Source organism: Mus pahari, chromosome 10, assembly GCF_900095145.1.
Source record: "Mus pahari chromosome 10, PAHARI_EIJ_v1.1, whole genome shotgun sequence".
Taxonomy (NCBI): Eukaryota; Metazoa; Chordata; class Mammalia; order Rodentia; family Muridae; genus Mus; species Mus pahari.
Window position 1 is genome coordinate 40,562,294 of NC_034599.1, and position 14,832 is coordinate 40,577,125.

The following is a 14,832-nucleotide window of genomic DNA, read 5'->3' on the forward strand; positions in this document are numbered from 1 at the left end:
TGGGGCTGAGACACGTGGGGACATGGGAAGGTGCTGGGCACCTCGGGCGACAGCCACACCAGCCATTCAGTCAGTGTTTATGTAGGCTCCAGGAAAGGCCTGTAGGTAGCCAAGGGAGTTGGCACCAAGTGCCAGCAGGAGGAAAGGGTTGTGTGAGTGCAGAGAGCCTCAGTTCCTAACGAAGGGGTGAGTTGTGTGGTACAGGCTGCTCAATGTCTGTGAGAGTCACAGCCAAGGGATGTCAGAGTGCCTGTCCGTGTCACCGAAGGACAGCGCATGGCAGGTGGAGGAGGGGCCTGGGAGAAGAGAGGGCTGGAAAGGGCACAGTGTTCAGAGGTCGGGTGTTTCTTTTTTCTGTTTGAGTTTATAACATAATGATGTCATTTCCCCCTTCCAGTTTCTCCCTTTAAACCCCCTCAGCTCCCTTTCTAATTCATAGCCCCCTCCTCATTAATTATTGTTTTATAAACACACACATTCTTAAATACATAAGTGCAACCTCCTCGGTCCATATGATGTATATATCTATATATCTATATCTATGCACATATATGTGTATATATGCATGTATACGTATACATATATGTATGTAATATACACACATACATAAATTTAGTATATGTATATATAATACATATGTATATATGTGTATATATATATATATATATATTTTTTTTTTTTCTTCTTTGGGGGCTGCCCTTTTGGTATTGGGTACCAATTGGTGTGCTCTTCTTTGGGGAAGACCATAAGACCATTTCCCCCGCTTTCACCATTTCCCTGTTGTCTGTCACTCTTTGGGTAGGGTGCAGGCCTTTCCTTTGTCCGTGTTGTATGTCTTCTGGGGATGTCTCTCTTCAGCTCCTGTTTAGGGAACCATGAGCTATCATGGATGTCGTTTCTGATGTTCCTAAGAGACACCTCCTGATCTTCTGGCTCTCCAATCTTTCCTTGTCCTCTTCTGAAATTATTTCTGGGTCTTAGGTTCGGGAGACCTGTTGGAGATGTCTCATTTGGGACTGGGCTCTACAGTTCTTCATTTTGGTTCCTTGTAGTTTTCTTTGGTCTCTGTCTGCTGTGGAGAGAAGTTTCTTTGCTGAGGAGTAAGGACAGGTCCTTGGAAAAGGACCTAAGGGCATTTTTGTTGTTGTTGTTGTTGTTTTTATTGTTGAGACATGGTCTCACTGTGTAGCTCTGGATGTCCAGGAACTCATGCAGACGAGGCTGGCCTTAACCTCACAGAGAACTGTCTGCCTCTGCTTCTGCCTCTCTGCCTCTGCCTCTGCCTCTGCCTCTGCCTCTGCCTCTGCCTCTGCCTCTGCCTCTGCCTCTGCCTCTGCCTCTGCCTCTGCCTCTGCCTCTGCCTCCTCTGTCTCTGCCCCTGCCCACCCTCACCTCCCCCATACACCGTGATTGAATGTGTGCACCACCACACCCATCAAGTTCAGAGAGATTTTGTATAGAAGATAGTTAAGTAAAATTGCGTGCAGTGTAGATGAGCGACCTGTAGGACAAGGTTGAAAGCAGTGCAGTCTGAGGTTCTGCTTTTTGTTTGTCTGTCTCTGTCTGGGTACATTCCACTCCAGCCCAGCCTCAACTCTAGAGAGAATTATGGCTGTGAGCCTGCAGACTTCCGACTGCAGGGGGGGAGGCTGGATTGGCTTCTCAGTCAGTCTCAGAGCTGGGGGCTGACAGAACACTGTTGGGATACTTTGCTTCCTGGGCCTTCTGCAGCCTTAGACTCTGTGACAGTCAGTGTTGAGGTGGGAACCTGAACAGGAAAAGCCCGGAGATCCTCACCTAAGGGGAGGAGCCTTAGCACATCCAGGTTGTTGCTCAGCCAGGCCAGCATCGGTGATGGTACCTGATGCTGTTAGGACGTGTGAGAAGTCCGTCGGGGGCTTCTTGAGACCTGGATTGTTTAGTGACATGCACTACGTTTTATGGGGACATTGTGACCCATGAATCTGAGTAGTCTCAGAAAGATGGTGGTAGGGGACATTACTGCCCTGCAAACTGGACATCCTAAGTTGGGCTCTCTGGAGCCTGTGGTGGGAGGGGAGAGCCAAGAGCCAGCTCCTGACACCTGTTCTCCGACATCTCCACACCTCCTCATAATAAAGTAAATAAATTAAAAAAAAAAACTTAAAGGTGGAAATCTTAGTATTTATTTTACATATTATTGTTTATTTCTGAGTATCTGTGATTAAACATTTATAATTCTGTCTGTTTGCCTACAGTAGAGAGCATGCATATTTTGCAGGAACTCACACACACACACAAACATACACACACGATATGTGGGTGTGGATTCAAGGTCCCTGTATACATGTTTTTACTCCACCTTTTTGTCCAAACCTCTCACTGTAGATGAAGAAACAGGGCTCTCACATCACTTGCCCAGGGACTTGCCCAATCTGCTGCTGCTGCTGCTGCTGCTGCTGCTGCTGCTGCTGCTGCTGCTGCCGCCGCCATGAGATCCTAGCCCAAGATTCTGTGCACAGCATTGAAATCTATTACAAACAGGATGGAGAGAAGGGAAATCCTTGCTTTTCCTCTTCTTCCAATCAATGAGTAAACGCCACGAAGGTCAATCTCAAATTAGCTACATAACCCCAAGTGTTAAGTTTTTAAGATCGACCTGGTTCAGTATCGATTCCCTCTATGAAAGCCATATTTATACTGAAATTGCCCAAGAATGTCTGAGCACATATGAAGGCTTTGTTGAAATAATTACATGGCTTTATTTTTGTAGAAAAGTAGCCAAAATACGTAAGTTCATTGTCTAAGTTAGACAATAAAAACATCTGTTGTTTCTTGTGATGGCTCTGCTCTTAATACAACATGGCAAAATAATACCCCCCTAAATATCCATGATTAACCTGAATTGGAGGGAGCTCACCTCCCAATCTCCCTGTGACTTCACGAAGCTGTTTTAACGGACAGTGGTTCAAAAAAAAAAAAAAAAACTTTGTTCAGAGATCCAGCGCAAGAAAACACTGGGAATTTCTCACTGCTGTTAAGTGCTGTCCCTGTAAGAAACGAATCCCACAAATTTCAGGCCCATGTGGAAGTGCCAGTGTGAAACGTTGGACTGCATTCAAACTGTAGCTAAGCACAGGTGGGCCCGTCATTAAGTGTTTATGTTTACCTGTACAAACGACTGTTTGCCTGGGCAACTGTGTCTGTTCTTACACTGGTGTACGTAGACTTACATGTGGGTGTGGGGGTTCCCACCTGGTTCGGGACTGTGTAGGAACAGACTGGATCCCCTCCCCTGCACTTGGCTTCTCCTTAAGGTGCAAGCATGGTAAGAAACCCCCACACAAGGGGAAGGAAAGGGGGCTTCTGAGCACATTTGATGGCTCACTGTCACTGTCAGAGTGTTTCCTGAGTACCAGGGAGGAACATAACCTAAGAAATGGCAATACAAAAAGTAAGACCCGTCTGTTACCAGGTCCCTCCACCCCTCTGTCTGTCCATCTCTCTCCATCTTGGTCCTTCCTTCAGTCTCGCCCTCCCTCCTTGTTTCCCTTCCTTCCTATATCGGTGAACACCGCACTGCCCATATTTATACAGCCACTTGCCAGGGCCCCCAACTCTATCATTATGGCTTTGTCATAGCATGGGGTGCAGGACCCCAGGTCCCCCAGCAGAGCAGTTTCTACCCCCAGAGCAGTCAAGGTCTTTGTGAGCAAAGCCAATGACATCAGTAACATTTACTTGTGCCATGCTGTGCTGGCCACCCGGCTTGTCCTAGTTAATTCTCACATGACTTCCTGCCAAAGATGCTGAGCTGTCTCCACTTTCCAGGTGAGGACACCAGGCTCTGACACACAAATGTTTCCCAGGGGACTCTGTGGCAAGTGGCAGGGTTGGACTGAGAACACAGCCTGAGCCCAAGGCCACACTCTTAAGGGTAGTGTTGGAAAGTCTCTCTGCTAGTCGGAGTCCCTGAACCTCCCCTCCCCTAGATTTCTCTCTATGTCAGAAGAGTAGAGGTGCTTCCTCTTCAAGGGACAGACATGGCGAATGACCTCATCCTTTAGGCACCACACAGGTCTTGTGTAATCACAAGACACTAGCGTTCTAGGGAGTACTTCAGGTGGATGGCGAGGAAAGCTCTTTTTCCTCTAGCCTGGAGGCTCAGAGCTGGGGCATCTGTGCTGTCATCCCAGGCCCTCTCTGGCCTTGTCCCCTTGCCGCAGACAGGGCTCTTTCATCCCGTCTGACTTAGTGGTTTATTTTAGGCACAGCCTGACCAGGTGCTCTGGGGTCAATAGGCTTAGCTTTAAATAACTGGATTCTTCTCCGTGAGTTTCTCCTTGGACAGGAAGGGACACAATGAAACAATGACCCCCATAGGCTAGGGTGGTGTGGAAAGGCAGCAGAAGACAGGACAGGAGCGAAGACAAGTGGACTCGGTCACTTCCTGTATGACCTCAGACAGGTGTATAGCTTCTCCTCTCGGGAGCCTCCTGCAAAGTACAGCTTCGGGCCAGGTCGTGACAAACACTCTCCTGAAGTCTGACCTCTGTGCTCAGCTGTGCATTTACAGACAACAAGCCTCCGACCCCAAAACACAAGCTTCAGAGTGCTGGCTCCACCACTGGGGACGGCTGCATAGCCAAGCAAGCAACTGCTAGGGTCTGAAGACCTGGATCCAGGTCTTGCTTTTGATTCTTGAAGCCTGGTGATCTTGTGTGAGCCTCAGTTTCCTAGCCAGTCTTAAAGGAGCCCGATGAAACTTTAATAGACTTTATGGGAGTTACACGGAGTGATCGCAGGTGAGAGCCCTTTAAACTCTTAAAATACTGTATTAAAAAAATTAAATGTGTCTGGCAGTTCCTCAAAAAGTTAAACGTAAAGTTATCATACTATCCAGAAATCTCACTTCTGGCTCTGTACCCCAAGAATGGAAAGTGGGGGCCCAAGGAGTTGTTCTTACAAATGTGTTGATAGCATGGTCATTCGCAAGAATCAAAAGTGGAAGCAACCCAAGCGTGCGTGTTTGATGGATGAATGCATAAACAAGTGTTGTATAGACACACAATAGAGTACTATTCAACCGTAAAGAGGAATGCAGTTCTGCCACGCGCTGTAACATGGTTAAACCTTGAAAAGATGCGCTAAGGCAGACAGGAAACGAGCAAAGGGCTGTCTATGCTTTCCACTCATTATGAAGCAGCTAGACTAGTCAAGTGCACAGAGACAGAGATTAAGGGATGGTTCCAGAGACCGAGGGGAGGTTCTAGAGATTGAGGGGGAGGTTCCAGAGACTGAGGGGAGGTTCCAGAGACTGAGGGGGAGGTTCCAGAGACTGAGGGGAGGTTCCAGAGACTGAGGGGAGGTTCCAGCGACTGAGGGGAGGTTCCAGAGACCGAGGGGGAGGTTCCAGAGACTGAGGGGAGGTTCCAGAGACTGAGGGGGAGGTTCCAGAGACTGAGGGGAGGTTCCAGAGACTGGGGGGAGGTTCCAGAGACTGAGGGGAGGTTCCAGAGACTGGGGGGAGGTTCCAGGGACTGGAGAGTGGCGTGAAGAGCTTCTGCTTAGTTTGATGGAAAAAAATCTGGACATGGGACATGATAGTGGTTGGACAACACTGGGGCTTTACTTAGTAGTAAGTTTAACCGATGGCTAAAATGGGGGCTGGAGAGAGAGCTCAGTTTGTAAAGTGCTTGCTGTGTGTGAGCAGGGAGCGCTGAGTTTGGCTCTCCAGGTTTAGTGAGAGAGACCCTGTTTCAAAATATAAAGTGAAGAGAGATCTAGAGGGAAAAAAAATCACCTGACATGGACTGGTGTCTCCACACACACATGCATACACATGCACCTGCACCCACAGAGACATGTACACACACCACACACACAAATTAAAAACTTGTTAAAACTGCAATTTCACACTTTACGGATCTTTCCTTTTTTTTTCTTTTCTTCTCTCTCTCTCTCTCTCTCTCTCTCTCTCTCTCTCTCTAAAAAGCACAGCTTTCAAATTTTAGTTTAAAACGTTAGACATATTTTGGCAAAACCCATGAATGAGAAAACCTGGTTTTTCGCCTGAACTTGGGTGAGACATCTGGAGGAGCCTGATAGATGAACCGCAGCCCTCAGCTTCTCCCACCTTTTCTACTGTGTCTCACAGAAAGCCAGGTCAAAACAGGCAGCTATTTGCATGGAGAGTTCTGTGCTGGCACTTAGTGTATCCTCGGGGTACCTGGACCCCTTCTCTGGAGCCTGTGTGGCCTCTTATTTGAGAATTAAGACAAAAGAAGACTTTTGCCACATCAGCTTCCATGTCAGAGTCAGACATGCCTTGGGGCCTGCCACAGAGTTCAGCTGTGCTAGGCTTCCATTTGGTGACTTATGGGGTACGCTCCTCACTTTGTCTTGACCAGATTCTGCAAGGCAAGGAAGCTGTGATGGTGTGGGGGTGGGGTGGGGGGTTAGGGAGAGGGATAAAGCACACAGAACAGGCGTTATCTGTGCATTGTGAATGACTGTTTAAAAGCTCAGTGTATTAGGTGCTAGTGCATATTTGGACAGTGCTGGGGACGGTGGTCTGAGACAGCTTCTCCAGGAAGCTGACTTGCAGAAGTGACTAAGGGTTTGGGTACGTTTGAGCTTTGAGATACAGAGTACCAAATGTCTTCAAAGATCTTACCCCAGATGTTACTCAGAGCACCTATGTTCTCCCATTCGTGGAGGGAAACTTGCTGTCCAAAAGAAACAGCAAGCAATGGCTTTGAATGAGCGGCCGGGAGAAAAACCCGTGTTCTTTTCCCCTTACATGGCAGACTCTTGGCACATGTATGACATATGCCTCTGTGCGACCATAGGCTCAAAGCCTGCGAGTTACAGGGACCCCTCTCCTCTCTTGACCAGAGGAGCAGGATCGAGACTGTCTGGTCAAGGTCCCCACCTCTGTCCCTGAGCTTGTGGGACTAAGGGACCCCAGGCTAGGGCTGGAGTAGCACTCACCACCCCGGGGTGTCGCGGGGGGGGGGCGGGGAGAGCGGCTGCCTAGCCCAGCCCCGCGGATGACAGGAGCCGGGGAGCCGAGGAGGGAGGAGCCGCCGCCGTGCGCTGGGCTGAGGAGCAGAGAGAGCGGGGCGCCGAGTGCGGGCGGCTGGGAGCGCGCTGAGCGGGGGAGAGGCGCTGCCGCACGGCCGGCCACAGGACCACCTCCCCGGAGAATAGGGCCTCTTTATGGCATGTGGCTGGTAACTTTCCTCCTGCTCCTGGACTCTTTACACAAAGGTGAGACCCGCGCTGCCGGCGGCTGGGCGGTGGAGGCGGCGGGGCCAGGATGCGCGCGGTTGGAGGCAAGGTGCGGTGTCCGGTGGGCTCCAGGTGCCCGAGTGCTGGACCCACTTGGGTGCATGGCGCTGGGTGGGCGCGAGAGCTGGGGCGGTTCCGCGAGAAGGGTCTGGTGAGAGTCAGCCTGGGACCGCTTGCCAGCCCCCCCTGCGCCTGCCGTTTAGGGGCGCGCCCGTGGGGGGCGGTGGCTAAGGAACCCCTGGTTTTCCCATCGTGGCCCAGCTTCAGTTCTGCCCTGGCCCCCTCCCCCAGTCCCCAGCCCGCTCCCGCGGCTTGCTGGAGCTGGGACCCCGGGGTGCCCTGCGAGCCAGGTGGTCCTCGGACAGAGACTTCATCCGGGAGCCCTCGGTATTTGGGTCCTCGGACCTAGGGAAGATCACTCCTGCCATAGCTTCGTGCGCCCCTCGACCGCCCTCGACCCCCGCCCTGGCGCAAATGCCGGCGCACCGCATGGCGCTTATCCGCGCCTGGCTGGCTGCAAGGCTGGGGAGCTAGGGGTCCCGAGGGGTGGGGGTTCCCTCGGACACCAAGTTTGTTCTTCAGACCCAAGAGTCGCCGTCACCTATGTCTCACCCCTGTACCCCAGGCGCTGGCTCCGGCTTCTCTGAGTCTCCCTCACCACCTTAGGCAGCGCGCCCCAAGGTGCGAGACTCTCCGCTCCGGCGCTTGGCCTGCTGGACCTGGGGACAAGTGTTCAGACTGGGGGGCGTGTCCCTTTCCCGGGAGAGAAAAGGTTGCTAGGGGTGGGTCCAGGTGTCCGGCATGTCCAGACCTGCTCCCGGGGTTCCGTGCACCTGATCTGAGAGGTAGCCGGGACTGAGGGGTTGGCAAAAGGCAGGCGTTTTCGATGGTTAGCAATCTGGGCACCAAATCGGCACTTGGGCAGCGCGGGCAGTTAAGCTTCTAGGCTGTGGTAGAGGACGTGCCCCCGGGCGCGCAGATGGCGGGAGGGAGAGGAGGCGGCCGAACTCCGCGCCCTTGCGCTGTAGAGCACAGACGCTCCTTGGCTTTACCTGCTCAAGCCTCTAACTTTTCTCCTTCGCGCCCAGAGGGCAGCTTCTCCTTTCGCCCTCTTTGCCTGGGTTGGCCTGGTCCAACAATAATTCTTGCCCCTCTAGGCAATGGAGAAGGACAGCCAAGGGCCCGGGGGAGGGGTCTAATCCTCTGCTAATGTCTGGAGATGTCCAGAGTTTGTAACCTGCCAGAGCCCAAAGCAATGACCGGTAGATTAGAGGGGGAGGCTAACCCTTATTCGTGCTTATGGCTGGGTCAGTGCTAGTCTGATGGCCTACTCAGAGCCAGTCTGATGGCCTAGTCCACTGGGATTCTGCCCAGAAGATACGGGTGCTGGGTAGCGGGTGGCCTCAAACGGTGAGCAAAGTAATGGACTTTCTCAGGCCCAAGGAGGCCACCGGGTAACACACCAAGGCTGGTCTTGCTTGTTTAACTCCTTGCCCCCCTGAACTCCTAAATTGACCTCTTCATCCCACCTTAGAGCAACAAGCTTGCCTCCTGCCCCCAGTACACACACACACACACACACACACACAAACACACTCACACACCAATTTTCTTTCTCGGGTCTCTTCCTGCTTCCCTCCACCCTGGCAGGCTGGTTTGGCTCACAGCTTTAATTACGTTAATATTAAATATACATAAGGTGAGGAGCGGCTTTCTCTCTCCATAGCTCTCACTCCAACCCCCATCCCTTTTCCATTTGTCAGGCAAGAAACACGGACCAGAGCTGTGGCCACACACTCAGTTGCTTTGTCCCTAACCTTGCTCCCAGGAACAGCCCATTTCTCAGCCCCGCAGCCTCCTTCACAAATACCTGCAGGACTGCACCCACCCCCACCCAGGAGCTCTGCATTAATAAATGAAGCCCCAGTTATTTGATAGGGAAGGAGCAGATGGGGGTGGGGGTGGAGAAAAGCCCAGAAGGCCACAGGGCAACAGCTGGAGGGGCAGAGCCCTCTCCTACGCAGGTAGGAAGTTGCCACTACTAGGTCTTGTGGGTAGACAGGAGTTACCAGGTATGGCGGCCCTGGGTGGCCTTTGGGTCTGCAGATCCTTGGCTCCCCTGCCATTCAGAGCACCAGCATCAGTGTTGGGCGCCAGGCAGCCTTGCCAGACAGGCCTATCTTTTCCTTGGTGCCTTAATTGGGTCTTAGGTGCCAGGCTGATCCCCAGGGGCCTGTTCTGCTTGGGGTGGCATGGTAGGTGGGTGGTGGAGGCGGCTGGGGGGGGGAAGACGTAATGTGGGGAAAGCAAGAAAGATGGGGCGTGGTTTATTTCTCTCTCGTTGCCAGTCACCCCCGCGGCACCAAGGAAAATGTAAATGCGAATGTTCCAGCCTGTTACAGAAAACAATATCCTCTTGCAATAATTTGTACGTCCATCTGTGAGGAGCGGGAGGCGGCAGGCAGAGAGAAGAAAACAGGAGGAGATGGAGCGTCCTCTGGATGGAATTAAGCAGTTATTGAATGTGTTTTAAGCTTCTGTTATTTCCATTCCTCTCAAAATACCTTTTTTTTTTTTTTTTTTTACGAAGCCCAAGCTCAGCCTGTTTCCCTAGAACTAAACCAGGAAGGTGTTTTAATAATCGGTTATCGAGTCTCCAATAACTGCCTTATTATTGCCAAAACAAATCCAGGTCTGGGCAGCCAGATGAACCCCAGTGAGGCTCTCTCTGTTGTTACATCCAGCGTGCCAGCATCTGTGTTGCCCGAATTTGCATTTTTACTGTGTAAAAGAACAAGCTTCCTCGGCACTAAAATTCCTGTTTTCTAAAAGCCAAAATAATGGGTTGCATTGATTTTTTCATTTCCCACCCCAACCTCTCCGATGGGGACTCAGGGTTCCTCTCTCTGGAGAAGACCAAATTAAAAGCCTTTGTCAGGCCATTAAGAAAATCTCTAGCATTCGGTTCAGTGTCTAATTAAAAAGGGGGGGTTTACTGGGGGCATGTTTTTAAAATCTCGAAGTGGCAAGAACAACTTAGGGGGGGTTAGGCAAAGGACCAGTGAGTGTCTGGGAGGAGGAGGAGGGTGAGCCAGGACCCTGGCTGCTAGGATAAGATGAAGGGAAAGGCAAGTGCCATGATGCCCAACGAGCCTTTCCGATGCCTCCTTTTCCTGGGCATCAACGCCAGCTGCTTTAATACATTTCTGCCGCAGAACGAGGAGCTCAATTAGACACAAAAAGCGAGTAAGCAGTTGACCCAAAGGCGGTCCTGAAGTTGAGCAGATGCTGGGCACTGGCCAGAGCCGCTGTTTTTCTTACAGAGAGGGAAGAGGTGGGCACACACACAGTCAGCTTTGGCCTGCTGAGGATTTGCTCGAGAAGCAGTTAGGCAGGCAAGCGAGACTATGCTTAGAACATGTCACGGGCGTGGAGCCTTCGGCAGGGGGTGTGTACCATAAGAGCCCTTAGTCCCTCCATGTCTTTAGGGATGCCATCCTTGCGATTGGTTTGGTTTTCTGCCTTGGCTGGTGAAATACGACTTGATTTGTTCAGAGAGCTCTAGCTGGGTGATCAGACCTGAGGCTGGAGGTTGCCTCCTTCCTTACGATCTTGGAGGAAATGTTTCGTGAACGGGAATTTGAAGTAGTTACAAGGGAAGATTCCCCTAGTTTACTGAAGTGCTTCCCTAGCCCCTAACCTGGTACACTGATTGGAATCGGGGTACCAGAATAGGGTGAACTGCATGCAGCAGAGATGGCAAGAGGCCAGGAACCTAAGAACAGGCTCCAGATTTGCATATAATTTGCATGTTGATTTGCATGCTCACCTAGCCAGGCCAAGAGCCCAGCATCCTAATCCCAGCTTCAGTAGGAGTTAAGCAGTAGCTTTCTCCTTGTCTGGAACGGGAACGGACAGGAGTGGGAAGAGAAAAGGCCTGGTAACTTCCATTCAGGTTCCAAGTTTCAGGCCTGCCCACACTTAGCACTGTCAGAGCAGCCTGGCAGCTCCCCGCTTCTGCATCCAAGATAGAGAATGACTCTGGGTGACAATGGCCAGAGATAACCTGAGGCAGAGCAAATATGGAGTATAGGCTGTTCTTCTGGTGCCTCAGGATTCCAGTCACAGGAACCTACCTAGGAGCAGTGCTAGCCATGTGGGAATGGAGCATTCGAACAGTGGGAGCAGGGTGCTTCGGGTTGTGGTTAGGAGTGAAGAACCATAGGTGGATGGGACGGGAGTACTAGGGGAGGCAAGGTGCTGCCTGTCCTCCAGCCTTGGGGGGTGGGTGTTGGCCATTAAGGCTTCCTCTTTGACTATGATTAAGGCTGTTTGGGCCCACAGAACATTCTCGGGGTCTGTGAGAAGGCAGATGGGCTGTATATTGCCTAGAGATGGCCTCGTCTGTTTTTCTGGGGCTCCGAGCAAATCTCACCTGGTTCCGAGGCCTGGAATGTGCCTCTGCATGCTTGCTGGTCCGAAAAGGTCCTGGTCCCTTTGAGCCCAGAGAGTTCATGCTTCAAAGGGTGCTCTAAGGGGTCAGGTGGGGCCTCAGGGGGGTGTGGAAATAGAGGGACAGAGTCAATCTAGTGCTTATCTGCTTCATATATTGGTGTGTGTGTGAGTGTGTGTGTGCGTGTGTGTGTGTTGGGGGCAGACTGGTCTGGCTTCAATGGTGGAAATTTGGAGCCAAATTAAGCCCTTTGTGTACATACTGGCTCTGCATTTATGGGGCATGAGATGTAGGGGGGATCTCTGAGCCTCCCTTCTGCTATCTGTGAAGTGAGACTAAGGAAGATAAAGTATATACCGTAGCCAGAACAGAGTTGGTGCTCAATAAACATTAGGCCACTCTGCTTTCTACATTACCCACCCCCCACCTTCATCCTCCTGCCTTGACCTCAAAAGAGATTTGGAAATCCTGTCTCTCCTGAGCAGTTGTACTAGCCAGACACATTTCCAGGAAGGTTAATGGTCTTTGTCCTTATGACAGTAAGAAAGACCAAATGAGGACAGGGGACGTGAATTCGTTCCATCTATCACCTTGCAAGGTAGACTTTGGGATTCTCTTTCCACAAGACAGCTGGAGTCAGGTGGACACGTGGGTGTCCTTGGGGAGTCCCGCACCACCCTCTCCCCACTCCTCATGGCTAGTGGCAGCAGCTGGAGAGGACAGTGGCCGAGGACGAGCCTTTGCGGGGATCCAGGGCTAGTTTCTTGTCTACAGTGAAAGCTGAGGATGCTGTGTGTCTTTGCCATGCTCAGTGTAGGAAACACAAGAAGCATGGCTCTAATCCAATGCAGCGAATGGACGCGTGTTCCTCATAGGATGAACCGTCCAAGTGTCTCTTCCTGCTGAGGTGAGCCTCTCTGTTGTCCAGGTAGTCCTCTGTTCAGAGACTACCCACAACTTTTGCAATCCTGATCACCCCTTACTCTATGACTCAACCTGCCATTCAGAAAGAGCGTATGACACAGAGGTCAGGGGACACCCATAGCAGGCTGTAGCCTAGGGGAATCTGTAAATGGGGGGAGGGGTGGTTGTGAGCACATCAGCCCATGTGCCCTGTTGGACAGATGTTTGTCCAGGGCTGCTGTGGTGTGGGCAGCATTAGCCTTGGGTACCACCGGTGCCACTCCAGCTGCTGTTCTCCTCGTCCATTCAGCACCCCTGCCCCCTCCCCATGCCCTTGCTCCACATGATGCTTGCTCTGACAGTTTCCAAGGTCACCATCTTCATTAAGAACAGTTATTCAAATGCTAGTTGCATATTCATGAAGCTTTTTCCAAAGAGATGTGTGTGTGCGAGCACGCACACATGCATACACACATGCATGGTTGGAGAGAACATTCCCTGTGGACCTAGAAAACAAGGCTTGGCTGGCTTATCGTAGTTGAGATGATTCTATCCTATAATCTGTAAGATGGGTAGAATGACCGGTGTCCCAGCTGTCCCACGTGGCATAAATTACTGAGTGTGTGCAAGAATAAGGGGCGTGAAACCCAATACTGTGTGACAGTGCTTTGTACATAAAAGGAAGCAACATATAAGCATATACACATTTGAGAAAACATAGCAAAGCAGTTTTGCCCTATAAATGTTATGCTAAAATTTAAGGTATAATTACTATCGTGTGTCATCATAAGTGATGAAGAAGGCCTCACAGCTCTTTGTGCCTGTCTCCCTTCATGCCTCCACTCCCCCACTTATGGCTAATTTCCCTAGTTTAGTTTTCTGTCATCGTCGAGACAACCAGCATGAACTGCAGTGCCTGCGGCAGCCATCTTCCTGCACTTCCCCCTGCTCCTATACACGTGTGATTGGAACAAGCCCACTTCTGCTTCCCTGCCCCCTCTCTCCTAGATATGTAGATATGCTTTTACCCTAACTAAAGCCCCCAGGAGTGACCATACCTCTATAGAATCCACAGTCTTTTGTGAAGAGTTCCACTGTGGTCATCTCAGTGAAGGCTGACATACTCGCTGAAATCCCCTAAGAATTCTGCTGAGACAGGGCCATGGTTTCAGTGTGGCTTGCCTGGAGCCAGGGGTGGTGGGGAGTGGGGATTGTGGAAGTTGGGGGCCAGCTTTGGCAACAGGAGAAGACTCCACATGTCATGACTAGTGGTCTCTCAAAATTGGCAGATGCCTTGAAGGACATGGAGTGCATCTCCCAGCCAGACTTCGTCCCTCTGGAGCTACCCTGCTGGGTTCCCTGCCTCTTATATGTCCAGCAGCAGGGGGCATTTTTCTTAAAGCTATGGCTCTGTGTAGTTTAGAACCCATCCTGAGAGCCAGCCCGGCCCTGGCGAGATCTTGTGCCTTCTGCTCTCATCTTGGCTCCCACTTTGGACCACAAATCAAGACATAGTCCTCCTCCCACATGTCACCCATCCGCCACTTATCCGAAGTGGACATCTGTCCCATCTGAGATCAGTCCTACAGCTGTAGAGCCTCCCTAGTCCCTCCGATGCTCCCGTCAGGTGACAGTATGCTGCTCCCGTGTGCCCGAGTTGCCAGAGGGGAGAGAACAGAAAGCACTTTGGAGCCAGCACTGACCCCCCAGTCCAGGCATTGGGCATCTGTGTCCTTGGGGGTAAGTGACTCCACTTCTCTAGGCTTTGTGAATGGGAGAGATTGGAGAAAATAATCTCTTAAGTCCCTCAAGTGCTAACATTCTAAATCTGGGATTCTCCGGGGACAACTGTGCTGTCTGAGCTGGCTCCCTAGAAAGAACTTTCTGGCCATAAGGGGCCTTCCTCTGACAGGCCTTGTCTAGAAAGGGCTGGAAGATTAAAGAGTCTGTCCAACTGTCAGCTGTTACTCATAGCTCCTCCTGGAGCTGATGGTGCAGGGGCCTTGGAGGCTGAAGGATAGATGCATCCTCACTGGATCTCAAATCTCTCTGCTTGCTGGGTAGGAGAGCAATGTTTGTATCAAGAATACTAAAACTGCTCTAGTTCACTTGCTCTCTTACCCTCTTCCCTCTCTGTCCCTTCTCTCCCCATTCCCCTCCCCTCCCCTCCCCTCCCCCCTCCTCCTCCTCCTCCTTCTCTTCCT

The 14,832-nt window shown here is 51.3% G+C and overlaps 1 protein-coding gene across 2 annotated transcripts in view; it reads left to right on the forward strand.

The window, feature by feature from the left end:
• Positions 1-7,029: 7,029 nt before the first annotated feature.
• The window catches only part of Dscaml1 (DS cell adhesion molecule like 1), a 321,027-nt gene continuing 313,224 nt past the window's right edge, over positions 7,030-14,832 (forward strand). The window contains exon 1 of one of the 2 annotated variants that reach the window (XM_021206575.2): positions 7,030-7,251. In XM_021206575.2, coding sequence (XP_021062234.1) covers positions 7,032-7,251 — 220 coding nt within the window. In that variant the 5' untranslated portion in view covers positions 7,030-7,031. The remainder of the gene's footprint in view (positions 7,252-14,832) is intronic. The other variant, XM_029543062.1, reaches the window with a different exon arrangement.